We start from the raw sequence: 22,958 nt of genomic DNA on the forward strand, positions 1-22,958 counted from the left end.
CCCTTCACACTTTGTCCTGTGCACCTCAGATTCTTACATTGAAACTTAATCACTTTTGCTGTCACAAAACAAGGGAAGAAATAAAAGGGGAAAAAAATTACTGGAACAATCTGCTAAAATAATCACCAAAAATTGTTTAGCCACTCCTCCCTAGTATTCATGTGCCATAAACTCACAAGTTTCAAATAAAACTAAAAAATGAAAATAATTTGTATGCTAACACAATGAGGAGAGGAATCAAGGGTTTGTAAAATGAAAATAATCTGTCCCCAGCTCTGCATTTAATCTGAACTTATAAGGGAACTGCAGGCTTTGTAACATCCTCAAGTCTGCAATACAAACAGATCTCCAGTAACTTGGAATATTGATGATTCTGCCCTGACAAAAATAACATAAAACAACACTCAAACAGCTAGCTTACCCTACTCCAGCTCTTGGCTAAGGGAAAACAAGAACACCAGTAATTAAGAGGAAGATGGGCTGCCTCCACCCTTTCCCTGTGGCTACAGCAGAGACCACAAGGCCAGCAGTTCCTTTTTTTTCTCCAAGAGGAACCGGACAAGAAGAAGCAAAACACAGAGCAGGCCTGGGCAGGGTTCTGTGCCGAAGAACAGAGGCACAGAGGATCAGGGATCTTCAGTGGCATAAGCACCTCATACCTTAGTTACAGTTACCTGTAACACTGACATGGTGCCTGCACTTCGTTCAGGAATAGCCTGATGTAACAGCAAGTTACTAAAAAGAAATGTTAACAGTTAGTATTGAATTTCAAAAGGAAGGACAAGTCTTTGTCTTCTTGATTAATGTAACGTGGGAAGAAAAACTGTTGAGATTGCACATTGCCTGACCTGAATAAAGCAAAACTAATCAAGCAGTAATGAGCAATATAATTTACTTAAATATCTAATGTTTTTGAAACTGAAGTTTTTAGAAAGATGAAGGTATTCCAACCAAAATGTTATCACTAAAAAGCCATCTTTTCTAAAAGATGACAGATCAATTTCATCTAGAGTAAAAAAGCGAGAATATTGCTAATATTGCTAATAATAAAATAATTGCTAATTTTAGACTGGGCTTTTTTATTCTTCAAGCCACAAGTGATCAACCAGTTTCAGTTTATTGTAGCAGAAAAAAACCCTTGAATCTCTACTATGCTATTGAAAATTTTGGGTTGGACAAGCAGGATGGGAATGGAAAACAATATTAAAATTACATCTTAGAAATCTGTAATTAAAAAGAATGCCTGAAACCATATCCAGAACATGAATCACAATGTTTGTTTACTGTATCCTAAATAAAAATCAATCTTGTAATCGTGCCATCTGGAAACTCTAATATGCAAGGTTTTTCCGTAGAAAAAGCAAGTAACACTTTCAAAGGGAAAGTTTCACCATTGAGTTTAAGATAGATTCTGGTTCTCTACTGAGAAGACCCAGCTTTTTCCACCAAAGATATCTTCAGCAAGGGTCTTTTCATTTAATATTATTGCCTAATTAAAACCAGAGACACTTAGTTAATTCATAGATCTCTTCCACCTAAAGCTCCTTGTTTGCATTAAAGATGCAAATGGAACCCATTATTTCATCATTTGCCTTGTAATGTAAGTCACAAAATTTTGTTAAACAAATTTTCACTTGTAAGCAAAGGGAAAATACAGATAAGCTCTGTGTGTGTGTGTGTATCTGTCATGTGCTTAAGGTGATTCTAAAGAATACAATTAGTCCATTAAATAGACACGTTGTACTGACATGCATTAAATCTGTAAGTCTTCTGATGAATGGGAAAAATAGAAGAATAATTAATGATTTACAGTTTATTACTAAACAAGTATTTAAGAAAGTGAAAATACACAGTAAGAAAAGAGTGGTATATTTCCCATTTGTGAACATCTTACATTCTATTTTACAGGTAAATACATAATTACAAGCTCCTCCATAAACACTGAAGCCCTATATACCCTGAAAACATCAGCTGTCTACACAACACTGTCACTCCGTAGTAGATTTTTCAAATAGCCTTTTCTAAATGGAGCAAAACTAAAATCTTTCACACATTTAAACTACATATTTAACTAAATGCACTAGGAGAAAGCATTAGGGCTGTAGAAAGCTTTAATTATGTTGTCAGGAATACTACCAAATTTATAGACATATTAATATGAAGAGGACCTTCTAAAGACAGCTATCATCATCAGCTATTACCTGTTTTGGCAAGCAAACACTAGAGTTTTTATCATTTATCAGCAGTCAGATTATGCAATTGGGCTCAACAGTTTCAACAATGTTCTATGTTCAGATCTTGTGACTAATTAAATGAACTTCTACAGATACAACTAAAACCACAAGGTAATAATATAGCACTCAGTTATTTGGCTTCCCTGCCAGGTGACCCAATGCAACAAATACATTCAGGATTAATCTTTCGCTAGAATTACTGAAACAATGGAACATCATACACCAAATTATCTTCTGCAGGGGGAGGAAATATACATGGCCAAATTTTCAGGGAGATTTTAAAGTTTTTACCATGTACTTTACATATATATATATATACACCTTCATCACCGTACAGACAGTACACACTAAATCCAAAACACAGAACACTGCAACACCTACTAGAAGGAGAATTAACCCTGTCTCAGCCAAAACCAGGACAACAGGTAACACAATTCCCAGCTCAAATCAATACAAAAACCCATTAACCTCTCCTGAGGGCTGATGAAGCACAGAATATAAGTTAACTCAATAATGAAACTGAGAAGGCTGCAAGTCTGAAGGGGGGTAGGGGGTCCCCACTTAAAAAAGCAGCAAAGCCCATGTTTCCAGGCTGTGCATTCCTGGATACAGCAACTTCCAAGTACAGAATCACCATATGTCCTTCTCATTTTTCAAGCTCACTCCAGCATGAGTTTTTGGGGAAGGGTTTGTTCTGCATTGAAGCTGAGTTTGGTGAACAGAGGATTACCTCTGGTTGTCTAAAAGCTATTTAGACCCTTGGCCACTTCATGAGACTTAACTGCATGAATAGTCTTTTGATTTTTTTTGCTATGGGAAGCTACAAAGGCTTCTGTTAGACAGGAGCAAAGGTAACAAACTGAAAATGTTGAGAATAACAGAAGCCACAGTTTATACAGACCAACCTAAATTTAACACAAGTAAGCACAAGTTTTTCATCACTGTCAACTGAAGCTGCTTCGCAAACTGTTTCTTAATTTATAATCCAAATTTCCACAAGGCTGGAAAAAGGATCAAATATGTACATCTTCTTCACTTTTATCACAGCAAACACTAAAATAGCTTCACACGAGAATGTTTAATTAACTAGATGTTAATGCTATCACAAAAGTTTGTGCTCAACTAACCCATCACCTTCTGCCAATAGTTTGTAGTGAGGAAAGGTAAATGATGCTCGTGCATCTTGGGATCTCCAGGAATGACCCAACCACTTTCAGTGCTACAGTTAAGTTGGTAGCACACTGCAGGAGATCCATATCCATACTTGTGAAATTATGGATCACAATGACAGTACTTCTTTCTTCACTGAGATATTCTCTTTTCATATAGCAATCGTTACCACCCCTCCAACGACCCCATTCATTCTTCCTTCTCTGTTTCTTCAAACCTGTTCTTTCCAGTGATGAGGAAAAATAATATAAACCCATTTCTTGATTTAAAGATAATTTGTGTTTATACCAGAAAAGGCAGGGAAGAGAACTAAGGAACAGATGGTAGAGGGCATGAAAGTTATAAAAATTCCACTACTGAGCATCCTAAATGAACTTGTGCAAAGATTGCCACAGATCCTAATTATAGGGGGAAAAAAAAAAAGACCTAAAGAGAAAAATAGTTGTCTGCTTGGACAACCAACAAGTAATCACACAGAAATTTGTAATCCTGGACCATGATGGTGACAAAATAGTCAGTTTGCAGGTTTTAACTATAATGGAATTTGGCAGCCCTAGCAGTAAACATACCTCAACTTATGAGATCATGGCTCTGGTCAAGAGCCCAGAAATTAGAGTGAAAAACAGCAATATGATTCTTGAAACTTGCTGTGATATATAAAACATATATCCTAATTTTCCCCTATATCTCCATTCCTTTTTAAGAGCATAGACTGAAGGATATTTCCATGCTTATACAGGCGCTGGCAATTACAGATATTTTCCTTGCCTTCCCTCTGATCAGTCAGGGAAGATACAAGGTTTCACATATTGAGAAGTTTTAGGACTGGCACAATATGTCAATTTGTCAGTATTGATTCTCTTCTCCTCCTCAGCCCATGCAGCCATAGACCCAGCAAGAAAAGATTTATCCATACCATGAACACACATTTCTCAACCACTGAAGTGCACCTGTGGTGACAAGTAATACCCAGATCTCTACAATCTAAAAATTAACTACGACTAGGTAAGCTAAATTCAGTGTCAAAAACTGAATATTTGCAAAACAGAGTTCTCTAGGGAGAGCAATGAAACACATACCATCTCCTAACTTTTAACAGCAGGACATTGGAGTATTTACAGGAGTCAGCAATACTGAGTTTAGTCTTAAAATGTCATTGGCATGTTAATCAGAATTTCTTTGCCCATTTTAGCAGAGTTTAATAGAAGTAGTGTAGATTAAGTTATTTTTAAATGCCTTTTGGAGTTACAAGGCAGAACAATCATTCCTGTTAAATGTCATAGGTAGCAGTGAGTACACCAAAAGCTTTAATGAATACCTGTTAGCAAAGTTATTTTCATACATTAGCATAGCTATAGTTAGCAATTCACCCACAATGCATTAATTCTTCTTCTATTCCTTCCCCTCTCACCCCCAAGAAGCTGCTCTTTGAGTTTGCATCCATATCTTGATAAATTAAACAAAAATACTCTTGGGTAATGGAGTTGATGCAAACTAAAAGGAGACCAAAAAACAAAACAAAACCACATTTCTGATATTTCTTTCATGCAGATACTAAAAACAGCCAAAGACATATGGTGGACTATATTTATTTTAAGACTTCTTTCCAGTTCTGTAAACAGAAACTGAAGTGGTTTGTGGTATCACCAGTTTTCAACAGTGCCATCAACACTGCTAACACTTTTCCAGATTGTCTCCCTGAAGAGAGGCAAGAAATGGGACCCAGAAATCACAACAGAGACTAAAGCTTCTCTGGCTCAGGTAATGGCAGACTGCTGATATGGTCTGAAAAGTTGAGATGGGAATGGTGAAATTCTGTTGTGATATAAATTAAAGCTGCCTCTCCTAGGAAAGGCTTAAAGCCTTCCTAAACTTGTCGAGAGAGCAAAAGACTTTGGAGATAAGATTAAACCAAAATCCACTCTGAAAGCCAAGTATCAGGGTTGTGCTAACCCTAGCCAAAAATACCCACCCAGCCCTCTAACACTGCTCAGTTCCTCAAACCAGCATTACAGGGCAGCAAACTGTTTTAGAATCTGCAAGGGTACTGCATTATATGTTTATTTTCAGGTTTATTTCTAACATGGATTGTAGGCCAATTAAATATTGCTTAAAAGGCCACATTCTATACTTCCTTATGCTGATTCAATTTGCACATTCTTAACAGAAGTTACAAAAGTAAGGTGCTTACAGGACTCATTTTAATACTCTTATTTCATTGACAATATATATTGATTAAACTTGCAACATCAAGTCCTTTAGTCTGAACAAAGGTATTTATTCTTAAAACTGACAGAACGAGAGGTGGATAAAGTACAGAAACACTGTAAATGTTAAATGTATAAAATTCTTATGTGTGTTTACCTAAACTTTTCTTGTTTTCCTAAACTACCTTCTCAAGTCAGAGCCCTGCTGGCCTGACAACCCCATTAAACATTCCCACCCAGCAGAAGAGGTGAGAAACAGACTCAAGGTTGCCGAGATACCAAAAACTGGCACTACATGGCTAGAGATGGATGCATGTCCTGCTTGACGAGAAAAAAGAAACCACAATGATCAACAAATTCTCTTTCAAATGCTTCACAGTCCTGAAATGTCTATGCTCTTGCACCTCCCTGCGGCACTTGAATAGATAATTTTATTCTAGCAGTTGTTCTACAGCTCCATTTTCTATTTTATCTCCCTTCACAAGCTGAGGAAGCATGGGATCTGATCCCCATTTCAGGAAGTGTTGCAAAGGTAGCTGGACCTGGAGTAGAAACACTCTTGTCGGCTTGTCGAACAGACTTCTCTGCATACCCTGACAAACAGGGAGAGGGATATCAAATCAGCTGCAGGAGAAGGTAAACAAGCTCCTCAGTTTTGAGGTTATTACCAGAGCTAGCACACTATCAGCAGGCACCTGTGGAACTGCTGGGGGAAGACTGCTTATGGCTTTCAATAATGCAATACCTCACAAATGCATTTTGGTAATAAAGAAATGCTCACAGAGCATATGCTGCTCCAGGAGATAATTTAATTTGTCTGACAGGACTCAAATTTGAGTAAATAAGACTTCTAATTTTTAAATTAGATTTAATTCTGCACAGCACATCACATCCAGTAAAAAGCACAATGCACTCCTGAAGGATTTCAGTGCTGCAGTAGAGATCCCATCATCTCTTTTATGTCAGCAATTTATAAGGATTCGTTGGGGAGTATTGTTGGGTTGGGAGAAGGGTATTACTTATTTTTAGAGACTGGCTTTCAAGTTATTTCAGTGGAAACCTGAGACAGAGAATTACACCAGATTAATTCACTTTTTTGAATATTCAAGATATAGACCTGATTTCTAAAGTTCCAGGTGTTTGAATTTGACACAATCCATTCTTGTCTTTTGTTTCCAGCTTACAACATAAAGGCTTTTGCTTAAACAAACCTTATGATAAAATATGAGTGATGAAATATTGATGACAAATTATTGCTATTAAAAGCTGCAGAACAAAATATTTGCAGCTCACATTAATTCAAAAATAAAAACTCTGCACCTGTTCCTTATTTGGTGATGTGAAATTTAGTTTTGATGCAATATTCCCATTAACAAAATAAAGAACTATTAGAAAAAATTATTAACACTTTAAAAATAAAGAAAAAATTGCAAGCACTCTGAAAGATCAACTTACAAAGCAGAGAAGTGGCAACAGCAATAAAAATGGAGCTCAAGCAGAAAGATTTAAAAGAGCAACTGTATTTTACACCTCTGGAAAAGACAGATCTCTAAGCTGATTCAAGAACAAGTAAACTTAATGTCAATTAAGCAATCCAGCAATATGGTTATATGGATGGTAACATAACAAGTAGGCTTAAGCCTTGTTAACAGACAACCTGATAAGAAGCAGTCCTGTTCCTGACTGATAAACTGGAATTTTTTTTAAGGTGTATTTGCAGAACTTTTCTTGGTGTGGTACAGAAATGGCCTATTTACCCCATAGACAACACTGAAGAAGAGTACAGTAATAGTAAATCAAAAGTAGCACACAAAGAGTCATACAAGAGCTACCTAAATCTTACTGAAATTGATGACTCCTTCCAATTAAAGACTAACAAAGACAGCATGAGGACACTAGAATAAATTGATTAAAAAAACATATGAAGACACTAAGGGTTTTCATAGATACCACCAAGACAGTTTCATAGAGCAAGAACAATCAAATGACAGATACTGGCTACTTCCAGCACAAGGCCAGAATCCCAGAGATCACTGCATTATACAGGCAGGTAGCCCACCATTTATTGATAGGCATAATTCTGGAAAGAAAACTGTATTAAAAAATAAAAAAATCAAGCCTTACTTGTCAAGGAAGTCCTTGTCCACAACTGCACAGATGTCAAGCAGAGGATTTCCCATTCCAAACAGGACATTTTCACTGTAAGAGAATCAATTATTTCACATTAGGTTTATTGTTTCTAGTATATGTAAGGACATTTTTTTATTAGAGAGAAAAACAAAAGAATACACATTTTGCCCAGTATAGTAAACACACCGTGAGCTGGCCTATACACAGAATCAAATTTGAGTGAAGTACTATCCTGCAGTGATCTTTGATCAATACACAGACTGCAATAATAGACAAATTATTCTGTTTAACTGTCACTTACTCAGATAAAGAATTTGAACTGCATGCCACGTTCTGGAATTTTAAAGGATGACATTCAAGTTGTAATACCAAATTTTAGACAGGGGAAGCATCACACCAGAGTAGTAAGAATTTCACTGAAGCCACTCAGTTGTTGGGTACCAACAAATAATTAACAATTTAAGTCTTGTACTAAACTGAAACAAAGAGACTACAGATTCTGCATTGTCAGCCATTTTAAGCAGTGCAGCTGTCAATTGGTACATTGGATGTACATTTTAAGCAATTTGACATTCATTACCATGACTTCTTTCACATAGAAGAAAGATATCAAAATTACTGTAAACAGTATTTTTGAGATGGATAGCTTTAGCCTCTTTTTTTAGATTAATTCAGAAACCATGTGTTACAATTTTCCTGAATAGCATGTACTTGGGTGACAATGCAGTAATACCAAAGGATTAGATATGTGGCCTAACGTCAAGTAGGAGTGAATGCTGCTGTTCTCTATAACTACATCCAAACCCATCACATTCCTTGCAAAACTAACATCCAACCAGCAAGGCACACCCATGCTCCAGCTACCAAAGGTAGCTTCAGTATGACCACCTACACAGGATTTGTGCGGCCAGGTTTTGGTAGCCAGGGACCTACAGGCATGGCTTCTACGAGAAGCTACCAGAAGCTTCTGCCATGTCCAGCAGAGCCAATCCCTGGTAGGTCCAAGATGAGCATGCTGCTGGCCAAGGCGGGGCTAATTAGAAATGATCATTACACCTCGGTGATAACAGATTTCAGAAGAAGGGGAGAAAAAAGCTATTGTGCAGATATAATGAGGCCAGAGAAGAGCAGGGTGAGAACATGTGAGAAGAACCATGGTCAGTGGAGAAGGAGGGGCAGGAGGTCCTCTAGGCACTTGAGGTGAGGTTCCCCTGCAGCCCATGGTGAAGACCATGAAGAAGCAGGATGTCCCCCTGCAGCCCATGGAGGTCCATGGGGACGCAGAGATCTCCCTGCAGCCATGCAAGAGACCCACGCTGGGAAAGGTGGATGTCTGAGAGGAGGCTGGGACCTCATAAGACACCCATGCTGGAGCAGCCGACTGGCAGGGACCTGCAGACCCATGGAGAGAGGAGCCCATGCTGGAGCAGGTTTCCTGGTAGGACTTGCGACCCTGTGAAGGAGCCATGCTGGAGCAGCCTGTCCTTGAAGGACTGCACTCGGTGGAACAGTGACCATGTTGCACTGTGGAAAACATGATTAATAACCTTGATACTGAGACACAGCAAACCATGCTTTAAGTATCCTAGTTTTTGTAGCTTTAAGAACAATCCTTTAGAGCCCATTTCACTGTAAATAAAATATGGAAGATGCTGCTTGAGACGTGTGCTTGATGCTGCTTGTAGAAGATGGAGCCAGAAATCCAGCTCACTAACTGGAATAGTTAACATCTGCTTAGTAAAAACCTGTAAGACTGCTAAATACTTTTGTCAGTGTGACAAATAGCATAGTGTTTGAAATAGCATAACCATAAGTTACACCTGGCTAGAAGACAAGAAGAGTGAGAGACAGATGACAGCTCAGAAGACATAAAGATAAAGGGGATTGCAGTTGAAGTCACAAGACGGAACATTCTCTCCGTTGTAAAACCTAAGTGTTGCATAAGCAGTACTGTATGACAATGAATGAAGTCAGAAGTTTTCAAGTGTTGAATGCAGATTTGTCCCAAGCTATATGTTCCTGTACTTAATGTTTACCCAGCTCTCACACAATGTGAAATCCTACACATCAACAGATTTATAACTACACTTAAGAAACAAAAAAAACATAATGGATAACTTCTGCATAAGACAAGAGCCAGAACTTTAATGGTCAGTATCCCAGAAAACAGCAGCTGTACTTACAAAAGAAGATCTGAAATACAGCTGACATGCTGTATGAAGAAGCTACCATGTTCAATGGAAAAGCAAAACAGAAGCTACCAAACATTCAATGAGCTGTGGGCTACAGAACCTGCAGGTCAATGTGCTCAAAGCAACACAAGAGGAACTTTGTGCAGAAGCTCTATGAAGCCAATAACATGTGTACAAACTCCTCACATGTCAGCAGCAGCAGGAACCAGAACTTTCGGTGCCATTTAATCCAGGCAGCTCTTCACATCACATGTAAGTCCTGCTCATTCCCAAGCCTTCCTTCGCCCACAATATTTTATTATCATCCCCATTCAAGTATTCCAGAGGCTGTATGTAGGGCACCATTTGGAATCAAGTTTGAAAAGCCACGGTAGCTATCATTAGATTAGTAAATGTATGCTCAGAAACATTCCACTGAAACTTGTGGGCAAACTCTCCTCGAATTCAGTATAGCTGCTTCTCACAACTAAATGTAGGACAGCAGAACTTGACAACATTTTAAACACATAAAAGTTTGAGTAGATTTAACATTGATTTTGCTGAAGAAATCAAGTGTTATGAACTGTTTATCTATTTTGCAATTAATCTAAACACATAAGATAACATATACTAATCTCTAGCTCTGTGTCTTCAATTAATATGTATTTCTACGTTTTTGGTCCTTTCTAGGTGTTAAAATTACCTAAGTCCTAAGATATTAGAACTTCTGTGCTTAAAAATAAGTATTAACATTCCATTGGGGAAAACAGAAAAAAAAAGAAGAAAAATCCATACACTCCACTTGTACTGGGGACTGGAGTTGTATTTTTCCTTAACTGTCACTGTATTTGACAAAAATACCTTTATGGGCAAAACGGGAAAAGTCTAAAGAAAAGTCTGAGTCACAAGTTTTTAAAAGTCAAGAAGCAGGTATTTAAGAGGTTGAATTCCATCTCAGAGGTCTTTTCCAATGTAACTGATTTTGGGATCCCCCACTGTGATCAGCGTTTTCTAAAACAAGCTTTCTGAACCAACTTGGAAGGTCCTACTATTAAAGAGTAAGACTTGACTGTGTAAATTGTTGGCATGTTCAACCTGACTAACCCAACAGTGGTTACATTTAGTGCAATGCAAATCACCCTTCCCTTCTTGAGGAGCTGCAAAGTTTCCTTGCTGTTATACTATTGCACTGCTTGTGGCACTTCACCAGGTACAGCAACTATTTGGCTTTAGGTTGATCCTCAGTAAAAATAAAAATAAACAAAAAATTTTTTAAATCTCATATACTCTGTAAAGCCACATAAGCCTCTGTAAAAGCATACAATAAACCAAATACTTATGATTCTGGAGAATGCTAAATTTACGAGTCTCCAGAGTGAAAAACTGAGACACATATTAAACTGTTATATTCTCACCAAGTCGAAGACTTTGAACAGCAGATTTGAACCTTATAGGCCTTATGTTTGCTGTTCTGTGACACTGGACATCTGCAGTTATTAAAATTTCAGTGATTATTTCCAACCAACTACAGATAAAACATAGTGAGGAAGCAGTAATAATTTCCTGAAATTTGAGATTCCACAATACATAGGTTATTTGGGAACGCATCTCTACCACAGACACAGAACACACTTTTGTAGTCCCCAGCCTCCCTGACTCTCCCCAGTCCCTTCTCCTTCTCTGGAGTACTGCTATCATTCAAAAAGGACGTTCTTGTTTAACTCAACTAACCTATTGCAAGAGAATATCTGGATCAGTTCTACAAGAAGCAGGTGATAACTGCTTCACCTGTACAGATTAAGGGCATAAATCATTGACTGTACAGTCAGCATCAATGTGTTCACACATACAGACACACAAAGAGTACATATATATGAACAAGATATATACTTTTTAAACTCCAAACTACAAATAAGATGTTCAAATCTAAAAATTGTTTGGACAAAAATACACCATCCATCTAGCAGGCAAAACTACAGAACAGTAACTACAGAGAGCTTTGATGTACATCACATTTACATTCATAACTAATGACAAGCAGCAACGTATTTTATGAGTTTGGCTTTTAACTTAGGACTACATGAAGTGTGAGTTGCAATTACGAATTCAAGCAATGTAACTCATTAAGTATAAATAAATCTTCACCTGTTAATTAGGTGTTTTGTTCAGACGTTACTAATATGACTGATTTTATAACAATGGCCAGTGTTTCACACCTTACTCTTATCACAAGTGGCAGAAGTAATAAAATGAAACCAAACTAGATAAGAACAAAACGACAAACCCAAACAAATAAACAAAAAAGAACCTACAACATCAGTACTGAGCTACCCTTGAACCTCTTAAGAAGTTAACAAAATTAACTGCAACTGAATGATCTGGAAAGCTGTGTCCAATCTCATGCTCTACTGCTGCAGGCATTTTTTAAAATATGGTCCTGATTGAAGTTGGCTGCTGAGCATTAGCAGCACTATATCCAACTATCACACAATATTGTTATCATCCCAGGCTGCTGCGCACTTCCGTGGAAGAGCAACATCAAAATATCAGTGAAAGCTTATTATTAGTTACTGGCATGGAGACAGAGGAATATTTTGGGCCTTTGGATACTGGCAACTCAGAAAGCCTTAAACATGGCTTAGACATTTGGGTGTGCAATTGCACGGCAGCACGCTGTGTGCCTAGCCTTCCTTTTACAAATTTAAGACATGGTCTTTTAAGATCTAAAATATTAGTACTTCTAGAGGGTTTCACTAAGCCCTTTAAAGTAAGGCAAAACAAGGCATGTTTTCAGCCTGTCCTCAGCATATCCATTTCAGTTTAAAACCCCATATCGCATAAGATTTGAACTTACCGAAAGTCACTTATATGCGTAGTTAAAGCAAAACAGCAACAGTACCAGATTTATAGCACTTGACTAGCTGTAAGCTCTCAACTAAGAGCATCCTTCTCTCATCCCACATACCCATGTAACATCATTACAAGTAGGATGATACTTACAACAGTAAGTAACTCATCTAACACAAAAGTACCTTAGGACTATTATTCCATCCTTCCAGAGTTCAGACAATTTTCTTGCATCACTGGTCAGCAAATCACTTCAGCATACAGACCTTAAACATACAAGGTGGCCTGCATGACTGCTCACATGCTTTCCTGATGGGTGTCTTAAGCAAAGACAATATTTGGCTAAGCAGTTACACATTTACATACTGACTTAGAGGAACATCTTTAGTGAAGACTTCATTTATTATGAAACTTTCGTAGTCTTCTAAAGTGACACACTCACAGGCTCCAACTTTGAAAACAAGCCTAAAAGCTTTGGCCTTATGTAAGCAAGGCTGCCGCAGAAAAAAACTGTTCCACCACTACCCAGCTCCTCACACAGCTGCGCTAACTTCGCAAGCCCCAACAGTGAAATACTACTGCAATTTCAAAGTTACCGTCTCGGTCAGAAACAGTGTAAGTGAAACCTGATACACGGAGTTTGGAGGGTGGAGAGAGAAGATGGGAGAATTGCCTTGAATTATCAAGGCAATTTGATAATTATTAAGCATTTCTTTAGCAGCCAAAGGCCCAATCAAAGGTTACCGATTTACCTCACAATACAACCTCATCTTGAGGAGAAGTGTTTGGAGGAGAAAAACTATTCACAGTAACTCCTTTCACTGAATGTTAAGTTACGGGGGTTTGTCATTCTCCGGGTTGCGCTGACAGGCTAATATCTCACTGCAGTTCCAACAGCCGGCCAAGAGCCTACCCCGCTATTAAGACCCCGCTTCTCGTTTTGAGGATTCTTTTAAAATCTAGTTCCAGTCACGGCAAGCTACAGTGAGGGTTTAAGGTTCCAAAGCGGCTGCCGGAGCCCCTCGACACGCATCCTCCCACGCCCACGGGCGGCACCCCGCGGCGGGCGGCGGCCGCCCACGCCCAGGCGCTACCTGTGACAGCGGCACCGCCGCCGAGCGACGCCGCACGCAGCCCCCGGCCACCGCTCTGCGGATCACCTGCGGGCCCGGCCCAGCGCTGCTCGGGGCTCTCGCTCCCAATGCCGCTGGGCACCGGCATCGCCCAGCGCCGCCGGGAGTCCCGGCCGGGCGCGCCCACCTGCCCGCGAGAAGCCAACGCGGCCGCCCCGGGAGCGCTGTCCCCACCGGGCTGAGGGGCCGGCGGGGCACCGGCACAGCTCTCCCTCCTTCCTCGCCCCAGGGGAGCGGGCGTGCAGCCACCAAACCAACTCTCGGCAGAGGGAGAGGGATGGGACGAAGCCGCGCTGCACCGTACCCTGATTACACAGCGGGGAGAAGAGCCCGGCTGCGGCGGAACATCGCGCCGGGCGCCTCCGCCCCGCCAGCGGGAGCGCATCAGCACCCGCCGCCCTTTCCTCGGGATGCGGGGCTGTGCTGCGGGCGTTCGACATTACCTGAGAGTGTCCATGGCTCCACGCCCGCCTGGCCGCCCGCGCCGTGGCAGCGGCACCGTCACCCCGGCGCCCGCGCCTCAGCCGCGACTGAGCGCCGGGCAGCGCTCGGCCGGCCCACCGCGCGCCCCGCCCCGCCCGCTCGCGCGCCCCGCCATTGGCCGGGCGGCCGGCGGGGCGGGCCCGGGCCCTGCGCGGCGGCCGCGCGGCGCGAGGAGCCGCGGGGCGCTGCCGACGGGCCCCGCGCCCCGGTTCGGCAGCGCCCGGTACCGAGCGGTGCCGCCCGCCCGGCAGCCCCGAGCTCCTCGGCCGCCATCTTTGGTACGGGCGGAGAGCGCGCGCCTCCCTCACAGCTCCTGCTGCTGCCGTCCCCTCTGCGAGCCCCGGCGGCCAGTGTGGGAGACAGTGACAATTGGCCAAGAAAAAAAAGAAAAAAGTTTAGCGGCGGTAGCCCCGCAGAGGTGCGGGGCTCGAGCGGCACAGCCCACAGTAAAGATGGCCAGCGGAGCCCCGGGCAGCTCTGCCCCTTGGCTGTCACGGGGCCGTGGGAACCGAGGGGAACCCCCGCCCCGTCTCTGTCCTGGCCGCGGGCTGACGCCCGCGCCGACACACGATCGCTACGCCCTCGACACGAACGCGGTTTCATTCTTTTTCTTTAACTGTGCATTGGGTCAGACGCGAAGCCGCCCCGAGTGACCTCCTGCGGAGCCTGCCTTCGTTCGCGGGCGGCGGCCGCCAGGCGCGGAGAGCCCCCGGAGCACATCGCCTCATGCCGGGCTGCCGGAGCGCCTGGCAGCCACCTGTGGAACGCAGCGCTCCGGCTGCCCAGGCGGCCAGAGGACACGACTGCAAACACGGGAAGAAAAGGGCAGCCCGGCATTGCTTACTCCCTTTTCTTATTCGCCTGACACTGGTGGAACTGCCGTATCAGAAAGGGAAAGCCTCGCTAAAGCCAGGTTTCTATCGTCACTCCTCATTCGGCTGTCAAAGTTACTGCCACATTGTGCAGATGTGGCACTTACTTTGTTAACTTACTAGCACCAGAAGCACTGATTCATGAAAGTGAAGCCAATAGGTTGTTTATGCCAAAAATGAATCCCACGTTGTTAAGTACTGCTGTGTCATCTCTAACTAAATATTTAAACTTCACAACTTCATAATCCTGTGGTTATTAGTCCGAAGTTTCCCTTCCTTTCCATCTACAATATGGGAATATTGTACTCATAAAAATTAAAGCCAAACTTTCCATGTATTTCTGATTTTGGGGTATCTCAGAGGAGATGATGCCAAAATATGACACATTGATAAATGTCAAGGACCTGCATTGTAACATGAAAATAACAGAAAAAATTATGCTCAATACCTGATGTAGGACAAATCTCCTAGGTTCTCCAAATCAGACACTCAAGAAATAATCACCACATTGAACTTGTCACAAAATTCACATTATTGAAGTGTGTCAGAGGTCCTGAAAAGTCTAATAAGAGTAGGAAACACATCCATCCTCTTACTGTTATTGCAACAGAATGTGTAAGAGGTCCTCAAATCCTGAGGGAGGATTCTGAGCTCTATTGAAATGCAAATATATAGATACATAATGGTTGCATCCTCTGATTCATGTTGAACAATTTATTATGCCCAGTTTAACAGTTCCAGTGCTTAATAGCCAAACTTCTGTTTTGTAACCTAGAAGGTGGGGGAGGAGGATCACGTCACCAGCAAATGTAGTAATAGCTACATAACCTGTTATTGTATATAACTATAGAATCCAGCTGTCTTCTTGGTTCTATCACTGCATTCAAAATATTAAAAACATTTTTTTTAAAAATCTAGTTGTAGATTCCCTCATAATTGCCTGATTTTAACAAGCACATGAAAATATGTAAAGAAAAACAGATATATATATATTAACTATATTTACAGTAATTTGCAATATACAGCTGTGTATTATGAATAGTAAGCTACAAAGTAAGAGGCCAAATGAGGTACCATCAAATGCTTCTAAATTTTACCACTTGAGCATATTTTCTCTAAAAATATTAACATCATTTCATGGAATTGCATGTATGACACCTGAACAGCAGTCAATAGCACTTTATAAGCTTCCAGCTCTTCTCTGTGCCCAATCATCCTGCCTGTGCTATCACACACACACAGGTTCTACTGCTACTGGCATCTTCGAGACACCACCTACCCCTACTACCACTTATCACTGGGCTTTTAGTAATTTACCAAGGAACTGCTAGACCTAACCCTAGCCTACGTAAGTGGAGAAACAGCAACCAGAGTATTCCTGGAAAAATGGTCAGTTATGACTTATGGTCATTCAGAGATGAACTTAATGCTTGTGCCCCTGGTTCAACTTGCAGTCTCCCCATGTATGTGCGCGGCAGGCAGTCTAAGTTTGCTCAGCCTTCCTGACCCCTGACTTTCCAAACTCCCTCTGCTTGCATGGGGCAGCTGACCTTGCCTTCATTTGTGATCTGGCCTCAGAAATCCCTGAGAGAAACATGGAATTTACAGCTTTTGTACCTAAAAATATATAATGTCTGACACAGACTAGCCACAACTTCTTGACTGCTGTTTTTACTATACAAGAGAGAAATCTTCATGACCATGTAAGTTTCTCTATATATAAACAACTTCCTTGGGTGATTTCATTAAAATGTTTCCTTTCAAGTACACTATGAATTCAAAATTAATTTCACCCCTACCTGATAAAATAACAGGCAGACATATGAGAACATTTAAAATTGTACTTTAGTGAAGTATTCCATGAAACTCTACGCATTTGTAACTTGTGTATCCAAGAGATAGGCAATCTAGGCCTTAGCCTCGGACTAATGTGTTGTTTTACACCACAAACATTTGGTATAAATCTTACAGTTTGCAATACATAAACAAAAAGTTCTCTATTAACCCCCATATTTTCACTCCATTTCTTCAAAGTACAAATGTAAGGTTGATCTTAGATAAGTTGCCTATCTCTTTGCAAGACAGAAGGGTGATCTTTTATGTAATAGCCCCAGCAGACATTATAAAATGGGACTAGTGAGCAGCAAGTCCACAAATTCTCTTTCAATAACAGCATTTTGCAGAGCTTGCAAATATCTTCTATTGTAACAGCTGTTTTGGAAACTTTTCTCCAGACAGAATTTAATATCTTGCAACATAAAATAAGATGCATTTTTAGCTTGTATGGCTTCTACTTGCAAAGTATTAAAAATCTTTTATTATTTTTAAAATTCTGTAACATCATCCCATTTCTTTTCATGTAGTTTCACAGAGTGTTCAGCTGTAAAAGCAAAGGAAAATCTATAAATCTGCTAACTCTTCAGCATATTGCAGTCATCTCTATTTTATTCTAATCAAATAGCATAGCCCTTGAAACAGTTACAACTGCTTTGTACAACTGAATGTACAAGGAAGAAAACCCCACAACAATCTTTCACTGTAAATGAAATCCCATGGTAGCATAAAGCCAGCAAGTAGCTTTATCTTACCATATCCTTCAAGTGCAGAACAGCCTTGACTGTGGTCAAATAATCATTATGGAAATTATTACAGTTTAAAATGGAAAAAATCCCTTTCCCCTCCCTGAAATCTGAGTAATACCCAAAGACTTCTCTTCTTCACACAAATGCATTGATATTATATAAATAATATATTGTACTACTATTATACATTATATGAATAAAACATTTTTAAGAATCAATTTATGTAAATAAAAAATGAACAGCCTTGAAAAAAACATTGTGTTCACATTGTATCTGCAAATTCAATTTACTTTTTTCAAGAAGATAAGGTTTTCCAATACACTGTCAGCAAATAGTAATTAATGACCTTTAGATAGCAACCCATTCCCTGCTTCTGAAACTGGTTTTGTGAAATATTTGTGTACCATGCCTGTGTAAGTAAATACTAAAATTCAATATCACAACCTTGTATCACAAGCCAAAATTTTGCTTCCAAGATTTCCACATGAAATATACCTTAGCAACAGCAGAGTAAGCCAAGGTCTTGTGCTGCAGAATTTCACATTGCTACACTAACACCAGAGTCAGCTTATTCTACATTCATTCAAGTCTCTTCCCTGGGCATCTTCCTTGCCTGTTCATAAGCAATATTGGTAGATCCAATGAGGTGAATAATCCTACACAAACTGTTCCTTTAGTTGAAAAAGAAGGAACTCAAATCTCAGGAAAACACAATTTCAAGATGAAATAGGCCTATTTACACTGGCTCTTCTCTCGCAGGTAATCCAGCTTGCAAGCAGCCTCAGGGACAGGACTAGCCCCAGTGATTTAAGGAGGCAAGGACTTATCCCAGCAAGGCAGAGCGGCACCTTTCTGCAGGGTATTGGCCAAGGCTGTTGTGTCTAAACTACTGCTGTGGGCGTGACTCTGCTGGCCAGGTGGGCTGCAGGCAACATCAGTAAGGAAAGAGAGCCTGTGGTCCAGAGAACAAAGAGCCTCCCCACAAACCTCCTTTTCCTGAGGTTACACACTCCCTACAATGAAGCAAGGAATTACTTCAATTAAAAGGATGAAACACCACAGCAAGCTTCTCCAAAACAAGAACACAAAATTGTGGAAGCATGACACATGCTGTGCAAAATCCCAGAGGATTACATCAAAGGCCAGGTGAAGACACTTGAACACGGTAATTTGAGAGTTACACATCTGAACAATGGAAACCAGTGCCCACACTGTAAGAGCACAGGAGATCCATGCTGCAAGTTATTCCAGTTTTGGATGTATTTCTGTCAACACAGCTTGGAAGGGAAGGTAACTGCTGTTATATCCTAAATAAAACCAAATTAGCAACATCTGTTGCTAGTGTCCTCAAGAGCATTTGTCTGATTTCTAAAGCAGACTAAATATTCATGTGAAGAAAAAGTCTATTGCTTTAATTCTGAGAAAAAACATAGCAAAGTGCTTGAGTTTCAGATCTTTCTTTGACCTGAGGACATTACGAGTACCAACATGGAAAACGTTACCTGTATTTGCAGATACAAGAAATAGGAAAGTAAGAAAACTATAAGCCATGAAGACAAAAACTGAAATGAATACAAATGGGGAGCAAGACAAAATTAAAAACAAACAAACAATAAAAAAGCAAACCCAAACTAAGAGATAAAAGAGAAAGAAAAATCATTTACTAAATTCTAAATGAAAATTTAGTCACAGCTAACTTAAAATATTCAGAATCTTCTTTTATTTATAAAGAGTTGATGAAGGAACAAGCTAAGTTAAAGTCAGCTTATTAAAAAAATTAAAAACGCGTGAAATTAGCAATATTTTTCACAGCCTCTAGTATCAAGTTTTCTAAAATCTAGTGGAACAGTAATGACAAAGGACTGCTTTTGATAACAATTATTCAGAGTGTTTGACAATTTATTCTTAAAATGAGGAGATGTCTAATAGCAGAAGAGGAGAAATACTGTACTTTTTACTTTTAGTATGAACTATTTGCCAAACTCAATGCTTACACTGTCTTCTAGATAAACTGATTTGTTCAAACAACTAGCCACGTCATGACTATTCAATCAATACAGCAGCTGCAGAACAGCCAGAAGGTCATAATGCAGCACAAGGGACTTGACAAGTTTGTGTACAGAAGGAAAAAATGAACATGCCTATTTCTGTTCATAAGAATAAGTTCATATAAGTTCAAACACTTCTACAGAAAACGTCCAAATTCTTTCATAACTGTACCAGGCTGTTAACAGAATCTGCTTGTGGTTTTCACAGACTTCCCTAACAAAACCAAATATAAAAGGACACAAATCCTTAGTAGTTCTCCTCTAAAGTAACACCTCATGATGTTTCTAGTAAGTTGATGCTGCCACTCAGTGACAAGCCATTTGCAGTTTTGCAAGCCCATTTTCTGTTCAAACAGTGCAGTTCACACACATACAATGATATTCTACTTCACACAGCAGAGATGCAGTCAGAAGCCTGAAACAAGGCAGCACACATTAATGGCCTTGCCTAAAGCCCATTGGTTTGTACTGGGGATTTGCAAGCGTCAATAAAGACAAAGCAAAACCTGCCGCCCAGCAGATGAATGTCAGCACAACACATTGTTGAGCTGGGAATGCCAGTTTGGGTCTCTAGCTTTGTGTGCTGCTCACTGGGTGGCAAAAGCCAGCCATCCTATACTGCTTTCAAACAAGTGTAGTTTCCTGAACCCAGTCAGCTTTGCCTACCTCATGAGAGAGCAGTATCTGCTTTCCTTTGACTGAAAAGATCAAAACGATATAAAAATGCATCCATGAAAACTCTATGAAGCCACTTTGACAGAGAAAATGATGACAAAAAAAACAGGGAAAGGAAACATTGGCTATTGTTGATGAGGTATGGCTTGTATTGCATTGCAGACTTAATTTTTTTAATGTCATTTTTATACTAAAATAGTTTTCATGGTAATCACTGGAAAGGCTGAGGTTCTTATCATATGAGACGATAAATACGGTACAACTGCCCTTGTTGAATCCATTAGACATGGTCTTCTGAAGAGACTGGAGAGCCTCAGACCTACATATTGAGAAGAAGGAATCATTCTCTGTAATCTCCTTAAATTCCTGGTATAACAAGCAAAATGTTATTGAGACCCAACATTTTAAAGTGATTTTTCACTTCTTTTCTAAACTATAGAGGTACTGTTTCCAAGCCTATCTAGCAGTGCTTTGCATTAACAACTGAATCTCCTTACAAATGCAGTCAAGTCATGGAACCTCAACCAGCCTGGTACTTTCTCTAGTGGCTTTTAAGTCCCACAAAAGCATTCAGCCAAACAGGTTCTTGCCAATGAGTGTTGAGGTCTGCTAAATCTAGTCCAAGTGCTTCATGAGTTCAACCTGTGGCAAACAGCACACGTTAACTTTATTTGATCGCCAGTTAATTATGGCATTTCTCCCTTTATGAAACAGAGTTGGAGCCTATTTATACTTAGGCTTGAAATAACTTGCAACAGAATTAGCATATGCAAGTTCTAACAACATTCCTCATGTTTTATCTATCATACCTTACAGAAGTAGTATTTGCAGTTTAGTCAGTCATGACCAAAGCATGTCACCACTGCCTTTCATTACGCAAACAACCTTTAAATTTTTAACTCAGTACACAAATAATATTCTCAAACTTTAATTTTTTCTTATGTTTCGCCTTAAAATGCTGTTTCCTCTAATAAACTTTATAAACAGAAACATTGCAGCTGCCAGTTTCTTGCCTTATCTTGCTTTAAGGGCCATGGAGATAACTGTTGCTTTTTGACTACAACCTTATCTTGCTGTCTGCCATTTATTTGCTTTCAGAGCTCAACTACATCTTTCCTCTTCTACTATCTGCAACTGAGCTTGTCAACCATTATTAAACTTGAAAAGTCACTTGGCTGCCAAAGAAGCAAGTACCCTGACTTTGACAAATTTAATAGGATCAGCTCTTTCAATAAGGACATCAGTACCAAAAAAGACTGTTCTCATCTCAGTACGAAAGTACATCCCCTTTATGCTATACTTGAGTGAGTTATTAGTTATCAGTTATCGCCAAGATAATTTTGGACCTTTCAAGGCTTATGCCATTAATTCTCTTCATACACTGAACACTTGGAAGGAAGTCAGCTATCTTACAATTATATTCATATCTGAATAATCCTAAGAAAACAAACTTGAAACTGTACCAAAAAAAAAAAAAACTGCTCTACAGCTCTCAGTACTCAAGAGTTCTCATTTTGACTGTGCATCCTCCATTGAGAAAACTTACATTTTTCTGTTATGACATTTAAAAATTACTTATGTTTGTGAGGCCATCATTCAGATGGGATTCAGTCAGCGCTATTGTACTGTAATCACAGAAATGAGGAAGTACAGCAAATCGCACAGATTATTTCAATATGAAAATATTTAAAAATATATGGTATGCCTTAAAGAAAATTAAGACATCCTGTTAACGCGGATTTTCAGTTTCCTGTCCAACGGGGACAGAGACCCTCGCACGAGTATTAATCGGGGCATTTTTCAGAGGCTGTTTTCAAAGGGGAGGTAGAAGCAGTGACAACCCCAACTGTGCTCGAGTACGGGGCCATCGTTGCGGGCAGCGTTCCGTTTCACCGCACCCCATCCAGATGCTCAGCGGCTCATTCGTACTGACCGACCCGAACCCAGGGCACAGCGCGACCCCCGCGCCGCCCACCCGCCCCTGCCTCGGCTGCGGGGAGCTCAGTGCAGCGGCGCCCCCGGGCACTCGCCGGGCCCGGGCAGCGGTACCGCAGCAGGAGCCGGGGCAGCCTCCACGTGCGCCCGGTGCCGCGGCGGGGCCGTCCGCACACCCCGCGCGCAGCCCGGCCGAGCACAGCCCGGCGCGGCGGGACCCTGCCGGCGGAGTCTGACCGCACCGCGGCGGCGGCACGTGTCTCGCACTCCGCCGGGGGCAGCACCAGCCACCCTCCGGTATCCGCAGGGGTTGCCCGCGAAGCAGAACCCGTCCCGGAGCCCGTTACCTCAGCTGCTTCTGCTCCAGCTTGAGCTTCTTGGCTTGCGGCTCCCCCGCTGCCATCTTCGTGCTGGGCGGCGTGCGGCGCGCTCCGCTACCCTCGGCCCGCCCGCCGGCCCCGGCCCGCCCCG

General features: G+C 40.9%; 1 protein-coding gene across 2 annotated transcripts in view; it reads right to left on the minus strand.

Moving 5' to 3' along the window:
* Positions 1–22,957, minus strand: part of ADK (adenosine kinase) — a 263,640-nt gene extending 240,683 nt beyond the window's left edge. Inside the window, exons 1-2 of one of the 2 annotated variants that reach the window (XM_084210310.1) lie at positions 22,835–22,957; positions 7,736–7,810 (exon numbers count right to left, since the gene is read on the minus strand). In XM_084210310.1, the coding sequence (XP_084066436.1) occupies positions 7,736–7,810; positions 22,835–22,890 (131 nt within the window). In that variant the 5' untranslated portion in view covers positions 22,891–22,957. Of the gene's footprint in view, positions 1–7,735; positions 7,811–14,335; positions 14,450–22,834 lie in introns of those variants that run through there. The other variant, XM_084210311.1, reaches the window with a different exon arrangement.
* Position 22,958: the final 1 nt, after the last annotated feature.

This window comes from Fringilla coelebs, assembly GCF_963513975.1.
Source record: "Fringilla coelebs genome assembly, chromosome: 8".
Lineage (NCBI taxonomy): Eukaryota > Metazoa > Chordata > Aves > Passeriformes > Fringillidae > Fringilla > Fringilla coelebs.